We start from the raw sequence: 16,021 nt of genomic DNA, 5'->3' as shown, positions 1-16,021 counted from the left end.
CAGGTTTGCTGTGGACTTCGGGTTTGTATGATATGTCAGTGTAGGTTCCTCAGCTGTAACAAATGGACCATTCTGGTGGGGGAAACTTATAATAGGGGAGGCATGCATGTATGGAGGCAGAGGGTATGTGGGAAATCTCTGTCCCTTTCTCTCACTTTATGAACCTAAAACTACTTTTAAAAATAAAGTCTTTAGTAAAAAAAGAAGAAAAAAACCAATGTATTGGAAGTATCCTTATCCAAATATCAGGTCATGGGAGAAAGAGAAGAAATTGTAGTAGCATCCTATCAAGACAAGCCAAGGTCAGAAAAGACTTTGGGCAAAAGCTCATGGAAATAATTTGTTCTTCGTTTAAAAAGAGAATAGTGCAGTGGTAGGGGACCTCTTGGGGATGACAGCTATTTTCTATTGAGTGTCCTGTTTCCCGTAGCACATGTATTTTTTTTTTTTTTAAGATTTTATTTATTTTTAGAGTTGGAAGAAGGGAGGGAGAAAGAGAGGGAGAGAAACATCAATGTGTGGGAGAAACATCGATTGGTTGCCTCTTGCACATGCTCCAACCAGGGACTGGACCCGCAACCTATGCATGTGTCCTGACCAGGAGTCAGACCAGTGACCTTTCACTTTGTGAGCCGACGTTGAACCAAGCGAACCATGCCAGTCAGGGCCCATGCATTCTTGGTTTGCTTTTACATTTTGGTAGAGTATATAGTATCCTAATACGGCCTTTCTCAACTGGGGTCCTATGAGAGAAGTAAGGCCTATTTAATTTAAGAAATGTAAAATGTAAAAACATGAATGGAAAGTTTAATCTGGAGATCTTGCATTGTCAAAAAAATACTTATTTTACCATAATATGTTATTGATAGTTTAGCTGGACATGCAACCCTAATTTAGAAGTCATTTTACTTCCAGTTTTGAAGGCATTACTTATGTTTTTGTCCTGATGCTAGTCTTATTGTTGATGTCAGTAGCTTATCTGATTCCTGATCTAGAGGAAGTTGGTGCTGTGAATTATGTGCCAAATGTTCCTTTGGTATAAATAGGGTTAGTTTTTACTGCTGTTGGTTTGTGATTTAGCTTTCTTGTATCTGCAAGACAGTGAGTACTTGTTTATCTCATACTTTCCAGTGTCAAATTTATGTTGTTGCTGTATCCTTTCCTAAATACATACTAGTGGGATACATGCTCATACAGGTTTATGATTTTTAAAAAATATTTTCTGTATTTTTAGTTGAGATTTAGGAGGAAACACGTTAGGTCTCATTCTGCTACTTTAACCTGGTACATTTCTAGATTTTACATGTTATCCAATTTGATCCTTATAATAATCCCATAATATAGATAATGTTATTAGCATTTTATAGATGAGGAAACACAGACCAGAGAAATTAAGTTAATTGCTCAAATATATCCAGCTAGGATAGAACTAAGATTTGAACCCAAGGAGTTTAATTTCAGATCCTGTGTAACTATTATACTATAATGCCTTTTGTGGTATTATGTCCTTTATGCCTTGAGAGACAAGCACCATTGTATGAATTAACTGTATTTATTTCTCTATTGTCTATAATTAATGCTAATTTATATTTCATGAAATAGAGATAAGCAAAAAAAATAGTGTTGTAGTTGTGGATATCAACCATAAACTATTTTCATCACTAATTGATTTTGAAATGCCTTTGCCTAAGAAAGAATATTATATTCAGGAAATTAATTTTGTTTTTAAGTGTCCTTTCTGGTAAACAGAAAGTCTTAGGTTATAGGGAATGCATTGTATATGAGTGGAGTACTAACCTTGAAGTGTAGGCATAATGAAGAAGGAAACTGGTATCATCGTAAGGTACTTAAATGATCTACTCAGTCAATTGTAACTGAATTAGTTGTTTTCCTACTAAGGAGGTGCATTTCCAGGTTGAAAGTAAAAACTGACCAGAAAAATCAATCTAGGATATATAAAGAAAATAACTGACTAGAGTTTTTTCACTTCAGTTAAGGTAGAATAAGGTAAATGGATTTTAATATACTAGGAAAGAATTTTTTGGAATTTTAAGATTAGCTCTAGAGACATGATATAGTTTAACATTTTGGCTATAGGTACTTTCCTGTTAGATTTAATACTGTGAGATCATATCAGTCACTTAGTTTTAACTTAGTAAAGAAAGAGAAGAAAGAGATTTCTTTCTTTACTGTGATAATAAAGGTACATTTTTAATAAAAGTTTTAAATGGAAAATACTCATTGGTAAATTATATAGTTTGAAAAGTTTAAATGTAGTAAAGAACTGTAACAACTCATACCTGTTTCAAGGGGACATGTATTGAAGGATACAGCATTATTATGGTATCCTTTTAATTTTCTCTGCTAATTGGTTTGGATTAATATTCTCTTAATGATTCATATATCCCTGCTAGAGGTGAAACTTAAATGTTTATCATTTGCCTTAGCTGTTGGAATTCATTAAAATTGTACTTGAAAGAATATCCTTCCTTTTGAATTCTTAATCATGCCTGAACCAAGCAGTAGATTAGATCTATATCTAGAGGCTCCAGGAAGGATAGACATTGTTATGTTTATATTCATTTTTGAAGTAAGCAAAAACTGCAAAAGAATCAGAAGAGGTGGGTAGTGTGGTGGATACTACAAAAACATAGTGGATAGGGAGAAGAGGGATGCATTTTTTGAGAAAGGAAGAGAAACTGGTTTTAGTACTTCATCCTGAATCTCTTAAGTGTTTGATCTTGCTTTGTTTTCCTAAAGCAGCAGTTCAGTGTAGGGCATTCCTGGAAGGTAAAACATTAGCAGGATAGGCTTTCTTGTTTATGAGGTCATTAAAAAAACCCAGTAGCATGGTTAATGCTTTTTCTGTCAGTCTTTTTCTCTTGTCTGTTTACTGCTGATTTGACAGCCTATAGTCTTTCTCCTTTGCTGTTAAATGTGTGTGTCCTTTGTTTGTACTGGTGGGTTTTGCTACATTTGGATGTGAGAGAAAAGCCTGTCATTGCCATACTGATCTAATTAGCCTTCTGGGTGAGCATATACATTAAATGGACCTTCTAACCATGAAAGAAGAGAGCTCACAACAACGTAGATTTTCTTCCTGTACTGTGGTTTCGCCTGTTTTATTTCCTCCACGAATTGATGGCCGAAAGCTTGTCCGGAATGCTTCATTTGGAGGATATAATGAACTTTCTCCTTCGCTGCCAGGTTTGTTTTTTAGTCTATATTCTTTTCTTAATTTCTTGCACAGTTTTCATTAAAGTAAAGTAGGCATTTTAATATCTTAAAACTGCTTTGGTTTAAACACAACAATTCTATATGGAAGATTAGGTTTTAGTAACTGCTGCTATATTATTTGGCTTTTCCATGTTTTCTCTTACTGTCTTTAAGCTCAAACTTGGAACTAATGATTCAGTAAGGTACGAATCTTCAGTGCTTTTAGCATAAATTTTTATTTTAATTATAGAAATAAATAGTATGCACCTTTGATAAAATTAAAGCCTTTTCTGCACTTGAGATAAATGTAAAATTCCATAAATAAATTATTCTGAGGTTTTAGGAAATGAAACCCAGATATTTAATATTGATATTTGTTTGGCTATTTTCAGTAGAACAGTAACTATACTAAAATTGATGTTTACTTTAAGATCAAGTCCTCACCAAGGTGAAGTTTTCTGCCTAAGTATAATCTTTGAAATGCCTTACTCGTTGTCAGATGTGTTTGTGTATGATATGTTTTTGCTAAGAAAATGTTACGTTGTTGTAGGGTAATAGTTATTAAATGAAATTAGGTATTGACAGTTGTGATTTAGACATTAATTGGTCAATGAGAGGTAAATATAAATTTATCTTTTATTATTTGAAAAAGATTTGTTGTAGCAAATATTTGAATATGTACTTTAAAATATAAACAATATTTTTTCTTTTCAAAAATTTAAACTGCTACAAAATTATACTACTGTTTTTAGTTATATATTTCAAAATAAAAATATTCTATTAATAGTCATGAAAAAAATATTGACTGAAACTGATGCTTGCTTAAAATATTTATATATTTTTCTGATACTTATGTTTTGTCAAATTTGAATTATATTTTCTATTTTCACACTAACGTTTTATTCTTGGCTTTTTGCGGATATTCATGTTGATAGGTGGTACGTGCATTCCTTTGTGATCATGAAACACCTGATAAGAAGGCATTACATGGGCAATTAAATAAATTATTTTAAATTCACTGACTTCATTTTCTTTTCCAACAATGTTTCTCAAAAGAATTGGAAACCATAGTTCTAAACTGTTGTCTTAGTAGTGTAAGCTTTAAATAGCATTCATAATCTGTATGTAGTCTTCTTAGTGTAACATGGTTACTATCATGCTTTTCTCATGTTCTCAAAATATTGTAAATTTTAGCATTTGTCTTTGTTTGAAGTGGCTTTGAAAATACAATATGCTGAATATTTTAAGTGTTGTTAAGTGCTCTACTTGTTTTTACAATGTGCCTTCCATTCCTGTATTTGTCTCTGTGTCCATGTTCTTTCTTTTAAGCCAGCAAGCTTGCTAGAACACATTGGGCTGACCTTCATGCCTTCTGTCTACTTAATACTAAAGAATCATGTGACCCTAATAAAAAATAGAAAGCTCCACTTTTTAAAAATTGATTTTTTACTTAATTAGATAATTGAAGGTAGAACTGTCAGTTTTTCTTGTCCAAAAATATATTGAATACCATTGAGGATCAGTTTGTTTGAATGGGAAAGTGAATGGTTGGCTTTGTTTTCTAATTCTTGAAATAGAGAAAATCATATTCATAGGGGTGCTGCCATATTCCAGTTAATATAACCAACAGTTGCATTATAACCAGCCATAAAAAAAAAACTTTAAAATATGTTTTACTTTATCAGCTAAGAAGTAGAATGGCATTAGGTACTTTAAAGAAGCAAGCAGCTTTTTATATATTTTTTTAAGTTAAAAAAGTAAAAATAAATTTCTTCTTGGTCATTTCATTATACTGAAAAAAATTTTAGGTACATTTTTTAATCTGACATTTAAAGATAACTTTATCTTACTACTTTGAGCACAACCTTTTTTCATTTTAGTTTTCCTTAGGAAAATCTTTTAGTACCTGCTGCCCATGTGCTCATAGTGATACCATAGTGCAATCTTTTTTAAGTTTATATTTAGTTACTGTCTCTTTCCTTAGTCTCAGGTATAACTTCTAGATATGATCATTAAATGAAGAATGTTCCTAAAAATTGGAGTAAATGAACTTTGAGCAAAGAAACCACTTTTAGACAAACTGTTAGCTTTAGTGCACAGATAGATTTTTTTGTCTTCTCAGAGATTTTTTTTTCTTGTACAATTTTTAGATTTCTCTGTTCAATATAGCAGCAATTTTACATTTTATAAATACCTATATTAAATCTGCATTTGCAGGAATAGGTATATAATTCCATTTTAACAAGTCTGAAGCAGCATAAAACTTGCTTTATTATATCTAAATATTAACCAAATTTGTTCTTGAAGTATGTAAAAAGGTTGTACCTTATCAATGATAATAGCACTTATATTCTATTACAAAATTAGAAGTTAAGGACAGAGTGCTAATTCAGGAATAATATTCCATTAGATTACTAGGAGAAAATAAACTATCTTTATGACCATGGATTTAGGGAAGATGTTCTTAAGACCAAAAAGCACTAACTGTTAAAGAACAGGATTGCTAGATTTGACTACATTAAAAATTGAGTTGTTCATCAAAAGATATTGTGCAGAAAATAAAAAGACAAGCCACAGAATGGGGAGATATTGTAATGAATATAGCTAGTGAAGGACCAGTAGGGGGAATACATCATGAATTCTTGCATAGTTCAGTAAGAAAAAGATAGACAATGAGTTTTTTAAAAACTCATTGGACAAAGGATCTGAAGACGTTCTTCACAAAAACATTGAAATGTCCAAGTAACATGTGAGAACATTAAAGAATAGTGCTCAACATTGTTAGTAATCAGGGGCATGCAAAGTAAAACCTTATTGATATGCCCTTATAAACAGATACATACCTAGCAGATTGGCAAAAAAATATTAAAAATTAATATCAATGTTACCATGGATATGGAGAAAGAACTCTTACACACTGCTAGTGGAAAAATAAACAAATTGGCAAACAATTTGGTATCCTTAGAGTTGAAGACACACATATAATGTAGGAATTCTGCTATTAGGTTTAAAACTTAGAGAAACTCGTGGATATATATGTCTACTAGCATACATTTCCAAGAATAATTATTAAATGGTGTAGCACCATTGTTTAAAAGAGGGACAAATTGGGAACAACCCAAATCTGTTTGCTATCAACGACAGATGGATAAATAATGATAGTCATGGAGTGGAATTCTAATCAGCAGTGAAAATGAATGAAATACCTGCTGTGACATGCTGATAATAATTAATTCTAAAAGCCAAGATAGTTAGTTTTGAGGAGAAGAGTAGATGGTAATCAAGAATGGTGCTGCTGGAGGGAATGTAATGGGATGCTGACAATTCTTTTTCTTGGTTAGGGTGGTGGTTATGCAGATATTAACTGTACATCAATTTGTATTTGTGCATTTTTTGAAGATGTGCTATATTTAAAATATTTAAAAACCATTACAAGTAAAAGTGGAGTCCATTTTTATTAATTTTAAATCAGTTTACCAAATCTTTGTATTTAAAAGGATGAATAAGGATTAGATCCTTCTTTTCAGTTATTCACAGTCAAGTAACATTTACATGAAGATAAGTCATTGAGGTCTATTGTGATAATATATATGAAGTGCTATATGTCTCAGAGAAGGGGACAGCTAACTGTATGCCCACACAGTCAAAGCAAAGCCTCCCAGAAGAGGCAGCCTGGCATTATAGAAACAGCATGAATTTTAAAAGTTATACCTAACTGTGAATCAGCTCTCATACTATCACTTATTAATATTAGTCAAGATAACAATTTCTGTGAGCCTCAATTTTTTCAATTATATAAAATGTAGTTAATTTTTTGTGCCATTGTTTTAAAGATTAGAAAGTAAGTAAAGCATCTAGCATAGTATTTTAGAATCACAAGTATTCCTATAAATGGTGATTGCTTTATTGTTTTAATTAATATCATTATATTAATTATAATTATCATTACTATTGATGAATGAATCAGAATTAGTGAGGTACAGAATAGGTTAAAAGGATATAGACTAAGTGAGAAAGAATGTCAAGGAAAAAGAGGTCTGATAAACTGGAAAAACAGAGAAGGATAGCTGAGTTTTTAATTTATTTTTTATTGAGGCATTAGCTTACCTATAGTTAAGTACACACAGCTTTTTAGATATGTATAGATATATGTAACTACGTCCCAATTCCCAGAACATTCTCTCATGCCCCTCCTAGTCACTTCCTCCTTCAGCAAAGGTAAACCACTGTTCCAACATCTAACACCATCAGTTAGGTTAACCAGTTCCTGAATTTTATATAAATGGAATCATTCAGTATTTGTTTTGTTTTGTTTTGTTTTTGAAGGGGTGAGGTGGCTTATTTCACCCAGTATTATGTCCGTTGTTTTGTATAGTAGTAATTGGTTCTGTTCTGTGTCTGTAACATTTCATTGTGTAATTTTAATTTATTCTACCATTAATAACCATTTATGTTGGTTCCAGATTTGGGTTCTTATGAATAAAGCTACTACAAACATTTTTGTGCCTATCTTTTGGTGAACATACACATTCATTTCTGTGAGGTAGAACTGCATTATTGATAATGTTCAATAATAATATTGTAGGCTTTAGGATTTTATCTGTTTCACTTTTTTAAATAAAGAAGTAACTTTAAAGTAATCTTAAGTTTCCAGACATGGTAGAAAATACAAAGCTTAAGAAGTATTTTGGCAGAGCCCTTTTGGCTTCTAATAAATGTACTTTTGTGACTGACTTTTTAAAATAAAGATTGTTTTGCATGTGTTTTAGGAAACCAACTTTATCCAGATTAAGGAGAGTTCCGTAGTGTGACATTTTGTTTCCTTTGGAATTACCCTTGAAAACTCAGTGCTCAAAATGGCAATATTTTCTTTTTAAGGCCTTTGAACATTTTTATATAGTCACTGTATTTTATGGTTATAATCTATTTATTTGCCCTTAGTTGAAAGTCAGACTATTTGACTAGACTTAAAAAGCATTTTTGTTTTATCCCTCAATAATTATAAATTACTTGGAAATCATCAGAGCCATTATTTTTAAATCATTATGTGATTTGCAAGTTTGAGGTATAGAGAATCTTTTAAAATGTGATTTATTTATTGGTTTTTATGGATACTATACACCTAGGTTTATGAATGTCCTTTTCCACCATTTGAAACTTTCTATGAGACATATTTTCATGTGAAGAAAAGTTTATTAATACTTGAAACTTGTACTTTTGTTTTAATTTACTGTTCTGCTCTTGTAATAATATGTGAATGAAGACACAGTGAAGAGGGGTTTTTCTTAATTTAATAAATGGATTTCTCTAGATTCAGCTGAATACAAAACTTCACTAGAGAAATTGAAGTAAACATCTGTTTTTGTGAGAATAAAAGACTTTTAAATTTACAATATATACTTTTAGAAAATCTTTGTGCTCTTGTACATATGTTTAGAAGACCTTTGAAGTACTTTATATTAGTTTCTTAGAATTGAAAATTACTGATTACAGATATTTTGTTCTGAATAAATATTTTAGAAGATTCAAATTCTGATAAGTTTTTTTTAATTTAAAATTTCATGTTGCATTTATAACAAAGGTTTTTTCTTTTCCCGTATTGGGATTGAGTGATCATTCTCTTTATCAGAGGGATAGGAGTAGGGGTAGGGAGTGAAGAATCCCTCTATGTAATTACAGAAAAAAATCAATAAATCTCTGATTTAGGAGAATTGAATGAATTTGTATTTAGCTGATACAAACCAAATACGGAATAAATGGTATCATTGATATGCTAGAAATAATTTTTTTAGTATTTGTAATAAAGGCTTTTATTGGACTCAGAACAAATAATTTTAGGGAAGAGTTAATATTACTTGCCCTCAAAAGTAGAAAGAACTTCAAGAAAATGAGTACAGCTCCTTTTGTGCCTGCCACATAAATCTCAGTATTATCATTTCTCTTATTGTACCCTTATAACACTAATTTGTTAACTACTTTTGACAAAGTGTTACATTAATGTGTTAATCATGTTGCCTGTGTGCATGTTTATCCCAATATATTCATGTGTTTTAGATTCCTCTTTTTTAGAATTTACAAAGCAATAGTAACAGTAATAAAACGGGTCATTATTAATTGAATGTATATTGTGGTGCAGAATATTATGCTAAATGCTTTCTGTGCGTTCTCATTTAATTCCTACAATAAGCACATTGTTAGATTTGTTTAAGTCAGTTCCTCCATCAAGGATTTATAGCCCTGGTCCTCTTTTATTACCAATTCTGGAATTGTTTTCCCAGTTTGGCAAGAGGTGTGAGAAGTATATTGGGTTGGTTTTATCAGGATTCTTTGTTAGGATACAGCTTACTAAAACCTTCACCAAGACCTGAATCCATGCAGAGTACTCCAGGAGAGAGAAAAGAGGTATTTAGCTTGATGTTGGTGGATTCAGGGAAAGGCTTCATTGCCTCTGAAAGATTTAAAATATTCTAGAGAATTATTACACTATAAGTCTTTAAACTTACAATAGTTTAAAACCATATGTTTGGTCTAGGCTTCTTGTACTGACTTACACCAAATGTAATGTATATTTGAAATTCAATACTTATCTGCATTTGCTTTTCAATGTTTACATATGCTCAAAAGTACCAATACTGATATAATCATAATGTTTTTAAAGGTTTTGAAAGAGGAAAGGAAGACATCTCTCAAAATAAAGATGACTCTTCACTTTCTATGTCAAAGAGCAAGGTAAGCATATTATTGTCCCCAAATATATGATTACAACATTTTTCTAATATTTAAGATGAGGGAACTAACTCTGTAATCCTATCAGATTTTTATGAGATGGTCTTATGTTGGTATATCTAAATCACGTAGTATGTATGAAAAAAGGAAAGTTTCACTGGGGATGATTTAATGTTGTTTACTTGCAAATATAGCCTATTGGTAACCAGTATCCTCTTTAGGGTTACCTTGTTTCTGGTATGGTTGCTACAGCAGTACTTCTCAAACTGAAGCCTGAGAGTTTCCCCCGTTTGGAGAAATTCCCAGACATCATAGTTTAAAAAAAAAATTCTCAAGAATTTGGGATTCATTTGCAGGACAATCAAAATGTGTACATCTTACCAAAGGCCTAACAAACCTAAGAAAGAAAGATCTCTTTCTTAGAAAAAGATATAGTTCCCTAAATTAATGTTTCTCAAACTGGGATACTTGTACATATTCTTAGGTCTGTTGAGATATTTTTTTCTTTCTTTCCAAGTACATGTTTGAGAAACACTATATGATGCCTTAGTTTTCTGAGTCGGAACGGGTCCTGAAGGTCACTGTCCAGGCGCCAGCTGAGGTGGTGCGGGGCTCTGGATCTAAGGGTCCCTGTTCGGGCACCAGCTGAGGTGGAGGTCAGATTCTGTCCCTCATAGTATGCTCCGGGTCATCACGGATAGAGAAATAAAATAAGTTGTCTGAGACAGTTTTCTCTCAGTCTACCAGGGGAAGGGGTGGCACTTCCCTCTAGTGGAGAAGGCCCCAAACCCTTCTCTTGAAGTGACTTTTATTGAGAACCATATGCACAGGGGTATGGATGCAAAACTCATCCATCAATGTCAAAAGGCTATGTTTACAGAAAACAAATAGAGATCATAGATAACAATTGAAGGAACACAGGAGATTTGCCCCAGGTCAAGGTCTGTGAATAATTTAAATTTCCTTCCCAGTATGAGCCAGTTATCATAGCTTTTGAGAGAAGAACAAAGCGTGCTTCAAGGAACTTACTTCTAGGCCTGATTTTCCCCCAGGAACTGCCTGATCCAGTTTAGGGCTGTACCTGCCTTTGGTATTGTTTCAAGCCTGAGTCAGGTGGGCGGGGCAGAGCCACCAAGAAATAAGGAGACTTCTTTCAGATAGAATGAGGACTCCGGACATATCTAAGCCAAGGGGTGAGGGCCTTTTTCCCTTTCTCCATGTCCCCCAGTCCTTCCCTAATGGCCCCTGTGCGACTGTGTCTTAGGTTGCTTCTGCCATTGAGGGGTCTTACCCATCATTGACTAACCAGCCACCCTCCAGAGCCAAGCAGGGTGATGTGAGGGAGGCTGGGGCTGTGCCCCTGCCAGGGGGACTGGTTTTGTCTCCTCTGTGGCCCATTTTCCCAAGGCCTCCTTGCTCAGCTTCAGCTGGGGCCCTCTCGCCTCTCAGTGAGGCTACAGTCCCTGAAACCAGGCAGGACGGTTCCCAACAGTTTTCCTATGGGTTTGTCACTAGATTTCCTTATGTGAAAGGATTTGGTTTTTGCCTGTTATTTCTGGTCAGGTTTAATAGCAGGCGAAAGTTTTATGTTTGTGGAATCCAACCAAAGACATTAAGTAAGAAAATCTATTTCTTAAGCTTGTAAATTCTTTATTATTCTCAGCAATGGGCTTTGCTTTAAAAATTCTACTTCTTTGTTTCTGTTCTTGGAAGCAGTTGAGAAGATTCCATGATATGTTTTAATCTATAATTTTATACAAATTTTATTTGCATTTAATTTTTCAAGTATTCATTATATAAAGGCCCATCGATCAAATGTGTAAAAGTACTTAGAATGGAAGTTTATTAGTACTTTATATGTAGATAACATATACATGAAAAATGCCTTGATCATTGTATATGAGATGTGTAATTAAAGAAAATTATAGAGAAAATAATTATCTTGGATCTGCCATGGCTAGTAATACAGTGCAATTTATAAAATTTTAAAAACCTATTTTCAAACTGTTAATACCAGAATTAGTTAATATATGGTGTAATGGTATTCCTTTCTATTCAGAAGCCTAAACTCTTAAACCCAAGACCTACAGGTCACAGCTACCTATAGGTAGTCTTTAAGTGGTGGGTGGGTGGGTGCCGGGAACTGCGGGAGGAGAACGGGGAGCCTAAAAAGAAAGTTTATGTACCTTAATGAAGCAGTATGCTTTGGAACTGCCCTTTGAGTACAATAGCACCTAGTTGTACATGACTCTTTAAATATAAATGAATTAAAATTAAATAAAATTAGCAATTCAGTGTCTCAGTTACATTGCCCACATTTCAAGTGCTCAATAGCCACATATGACTAGTGGCCACCATAATAGACAACTCAGATATAGAACATTTCTGTCATTCAGGAAACTCTACTGGACAGCTTTACTTTGGAGTCAAAAAAGTGAGTTAGAATCTTGACTATCATCATTATAATTGTGGTGAGTAAGGTTATAAAAGAAGGAAAACTTAGTATAAAAACTTAGTATTTTCCAATAAAAATAGTTTGTGATTTTTGGTATTTAAAATATAAGCTGTTCATTCTGAAAATTGAGTAATTTATTTTATTTTTTTATTTAATCTTTATTATATCTTTTTCTGTTACCATTTAGTCCCCTTATACCTCACTTCCTCCAGCAGTTACCACTGTTGTCCATGTTCATGAGTCCTTTTTCCTTATTGCCCAGTCCCTCCTTCCCCTCACCTAGCCCCACTACCCCCCCATCCCAGCTGTCACCCTGCTCTCCATCTATGAGTCTGTCCCCATTTTCCTTGTTAGTTCAGTTTGTTCATTAGAATCTACGTATGAGTAAAATCATGTGATATTTATCTTTTTCTGACTGGCTTATTTCACTTAGCATAATGTTCTCCAAGTCTATCCGTACTGTCACAAAGGGTAATATAGGGTAATATTTTCTTCTTTTTTACAGCTTAGTATTCCATTGTGTAAATGTTCCATAGTTGTTTTATCCACTCATCTACTGATGGACACTTGGGCTGTTTCCACATCTTGGTGATTGTAAATAACGCTGCAGTGAATATAAGGAAGCTTATGTTCTTTCAAATTAGTGTTTTGGGTTTCTTTGGATATATTCCCAGAAGTGGGATCGCTAGGTGAAAAGGCACATCCATTTTTAATTTTTTGAGGTATCTTCATATTTCTTTACACAGTGACTGCACCAATCTGCATTCCCACCAACAGTGCAGATTTATAAACCCACATTTTCATAGTCAATTAATATTCAACAGAGGAAGCAGGTATATACAATGGGCTAAAGATAGTTTATTCAATAAATGGTTTGTGGAAAATTGGATAGATATATACAAAAAAATGAAACGAGACCACCTTCTTATACCACACACAAGAGTAAATTCAAAGGGGATCAACAACTTTAATGTTAGACCCAAAACCATAAAAATAGGAGAAGAAAACATAGGCAGCAAAATATTGGATATTGCCTGTAGCAATTATTTTATCAGATATATCTGATATAATAATTATCAGTTATAAATGTGGGTTCCCCTTTCTCCCCATCCTTGCTAACACTTGTTGTTTGTTGATTTATTGACGATAGCCATTCTGACAGATGTGAGATGGTATATCATTGTGGTTTTAATTTGCATTTCCCTGATGATTAGTGACACTGAACATCTTTCATATGTCTATTGGCCATCTACATGTCCTCTTTGGAGAAGTGTCTATTCAGGTCATTTGTCCATTTTTAGTTGGGTTGTTTTTCTTTTTCTTTTCTTTTCTTTTTTTTTTTGGTGTTGAATTTTATAAGTTCTTTGAAAGTTCTTTATAAATTTTGGATATTAACTCCTTATCAGATGTATCAGTAAATATGTTCTCCCATTCTGTGGGTCATCTTTTTTATTTTGTTGTTGGTTTCCTTTGCTGTGGAAAACTTTTTAGTTTGATGTAGTCTCATTTGTTTATTTTTTTCTTTGGTTTCCTTTGCCTGGGGAGATACATCTGATAAAATAATTGCTACGGGCAATATCCAATATTTTGCTGCCTATGTTTTCTTCTCCTATTTTTATGGTTTTGGGTCTAACATTAAAGTTGTTGATCCCCTTTGAATTTACTCTTGTGTGTGGTATAAGAAGGTGGTCTCGTTTCATTTTTTTGTATATATCTATCCAATTTTCCACAAACCATTTATTGAATAAACTATCTTTAGCCCATTGTATATACCTGCTTCCTCTGTTGAATATTAATTGACTATGAAAATGTGGGTTTATTTCTGGGCTCTCTGTTCTGTTCCATTGATCTGTGTGTCTGTTTTTATGGCAGTACTATACTGTTTTGATTACTATAGCCTTATAGAATAGTTTGATTTTAGGCAGCATGTTTTCTCCAACTTTGGTCTTTCAAAGGATCTCTGTTGCTGTGCAAGGTGTTTTGTGGTTCCATAGAAATTTTTGAAATATTTGTTTTAGTTCTGTGAAATATGTCATGATTTTTGGTATTTAGAATCTTGATAGAAATTGTGTTGAATCAGTAGATTGCTCTGCGTAGTATGGACATTTTAATGATGTTAGTTCTCCTTATCCATTAACATGGTATGTGCTTCCACTTACTTGTATCTTCTATTTCTTCAATGTCTTATAATTTTTTGAGTACAGGTTTTTACATCCTTGGTTAGGTTTATTCCTAGGTATTTTATTCTTTTTGTAGCAGTTGTGAATGGGATTGTTTTCTTAATTTCCCTTTCTGTTAGTTATTGGCATATAAAAATGCAACTGATTTCTGGATATTAATTTTGTATCATGCTACTTTGTTGAATTTATCACTTTTAGCAGTTTCTTGGTGGAATCTTTGGGGTTCTTTGTGTACAGTATTATGTCATCTGCAAATAATGACAGTTTTACTTATTCCTTTCCAATTTGGATGCCTTTTATTTCTTCTCATTGCCTGATTGCTGTGGCTAGGACTTCCAGTACTATGTTGAATAAGAGAGGTAAAAGTGGACATCCCTGTCTTGTTCCAGATCTTAAGGGGAATGCTTCTATTTTCTCCCGTTGAGCATGATGCCGGCAGTGGGTTTGTCATATATAACCTTTATTATATTTAGGTATGTTCCCTCTATTCCCACTTTGCTGAGTTTTTATCATAAATGGGTGCTGGATTTTATGAAGTGCTTTTTCTGCATCTATTGATATGGTCGTGTGGTTTTTATCCTTCATTTTGTATTAGTAATGTATTTTAAAATACTGTAGGACTCTTGGTCAGTGGATCCTTTTTGTTTGTTTGAGAATTAGCTATATACAATATGGCAAGGATTTCTAGAAGTGTGGGTGCTCTAATTTATCAAGCTTATATGACATCCTTCTGGCCTGCTGGTCCCTTATATACTAGAATCTTTTAGGAACTCCCAAGCCAGATCTTGTCATGTCTAGGAAACAGATTTCCTTTTGTTAATGAAGATAAGTCTTATATTTGAGTCTGATTGAGTTTATATATGAAGAGTTTTAAAAGGTGAGAAATCAATATAGTGAGATGGCTAAGAGCATGAGACTGGGAATTAGCTAGACTAGAGTACAAATCCAGCTTATTTTCTTACTTGCTTTGTGTGACTCTAGGAAGTCAGTTATCTAATCTGTTGGTCTTAATTACTTATTAGCAAAAGGGGGATTCTACTACTGTTCCATGGGGTTCCTTTGAGGATTAAATGAGGTAGTGCATATGAAGTACTTAACATAGTACCTGGTTAAATACTTCATTAATACTTCATTAATTAAGAGCCATTAATTTTCATTAACTTTTGAGCTAATATTATTAGTATTTGTAGTTTAATAGTATCTAAGAAGTACATTATATTATAAATTTTCCTATTAAGCTATGAAAAATAGAAACCACATTGTATACAGATTAATTTATTGATTAGTTATTATACTTTTTGGTTTTGTGGGTTTAATGTGGATTAGTTTTTAAATCCAAATACTATACTATGTGGAAAATCAGTATTTGAAAATCAGCATTTGCCTAAATCACAGCAATAAATGGGAAGAATATCACAAGCATAGCTTGAACATTAATATTTGT

At 33.0% G+C, this 16,021-nt stretch overlaps 1 protein-coding gene across 7 annotated transcripts in view; it reads left to right on the top strand.

Annotated features, from left to right (window-relative positions):
• The window catches only part of OSBPL8 (oxysterol binding protein like 8), a 173,714-nt gene that overhangs the window by 103,428 nt on the left and 54,265 nt on the right, over positions 1–16,021 (top strand). For all 7 annotated transcript variants that reach the window (XM_054580140.1, XM_054580134.1, XM_054580135.1 and 4 more), the window contains one exon: positions 9,875–9,945. In XM_054580140.1, the coding sequence (XP_054436115.1) occupies positions 9,875–9,945 (71 nt within the window). The remainder of the gene's footprint in view (positions 1–9,874; positions 9,946–16,021) is intronic.

Source organism: Pteronotus mesoamericanus, unplaced genomic scaffold, assembly GCF_021234165.1.
Source record: "Pteronotus mesoamericanus isolate MK-2021 breed Mesoamerican mustached bat unplaced genomic scaffold, CSHL_Meso_final contig_56, whole genome shotgun sequence".
Classification (NCBI taxonomy): Eukaryota; Metazoa; Chordata; class Mammalia; order Chiroptera; family Mormoopidae; genus Pteronotus; species Pteronotus mesoamericanus.
The sequence above is the reverse complement of the archived record's forward strand: the minus strand, read 5'-3'. Positions and strand labels throughout refer to the sequence as shown.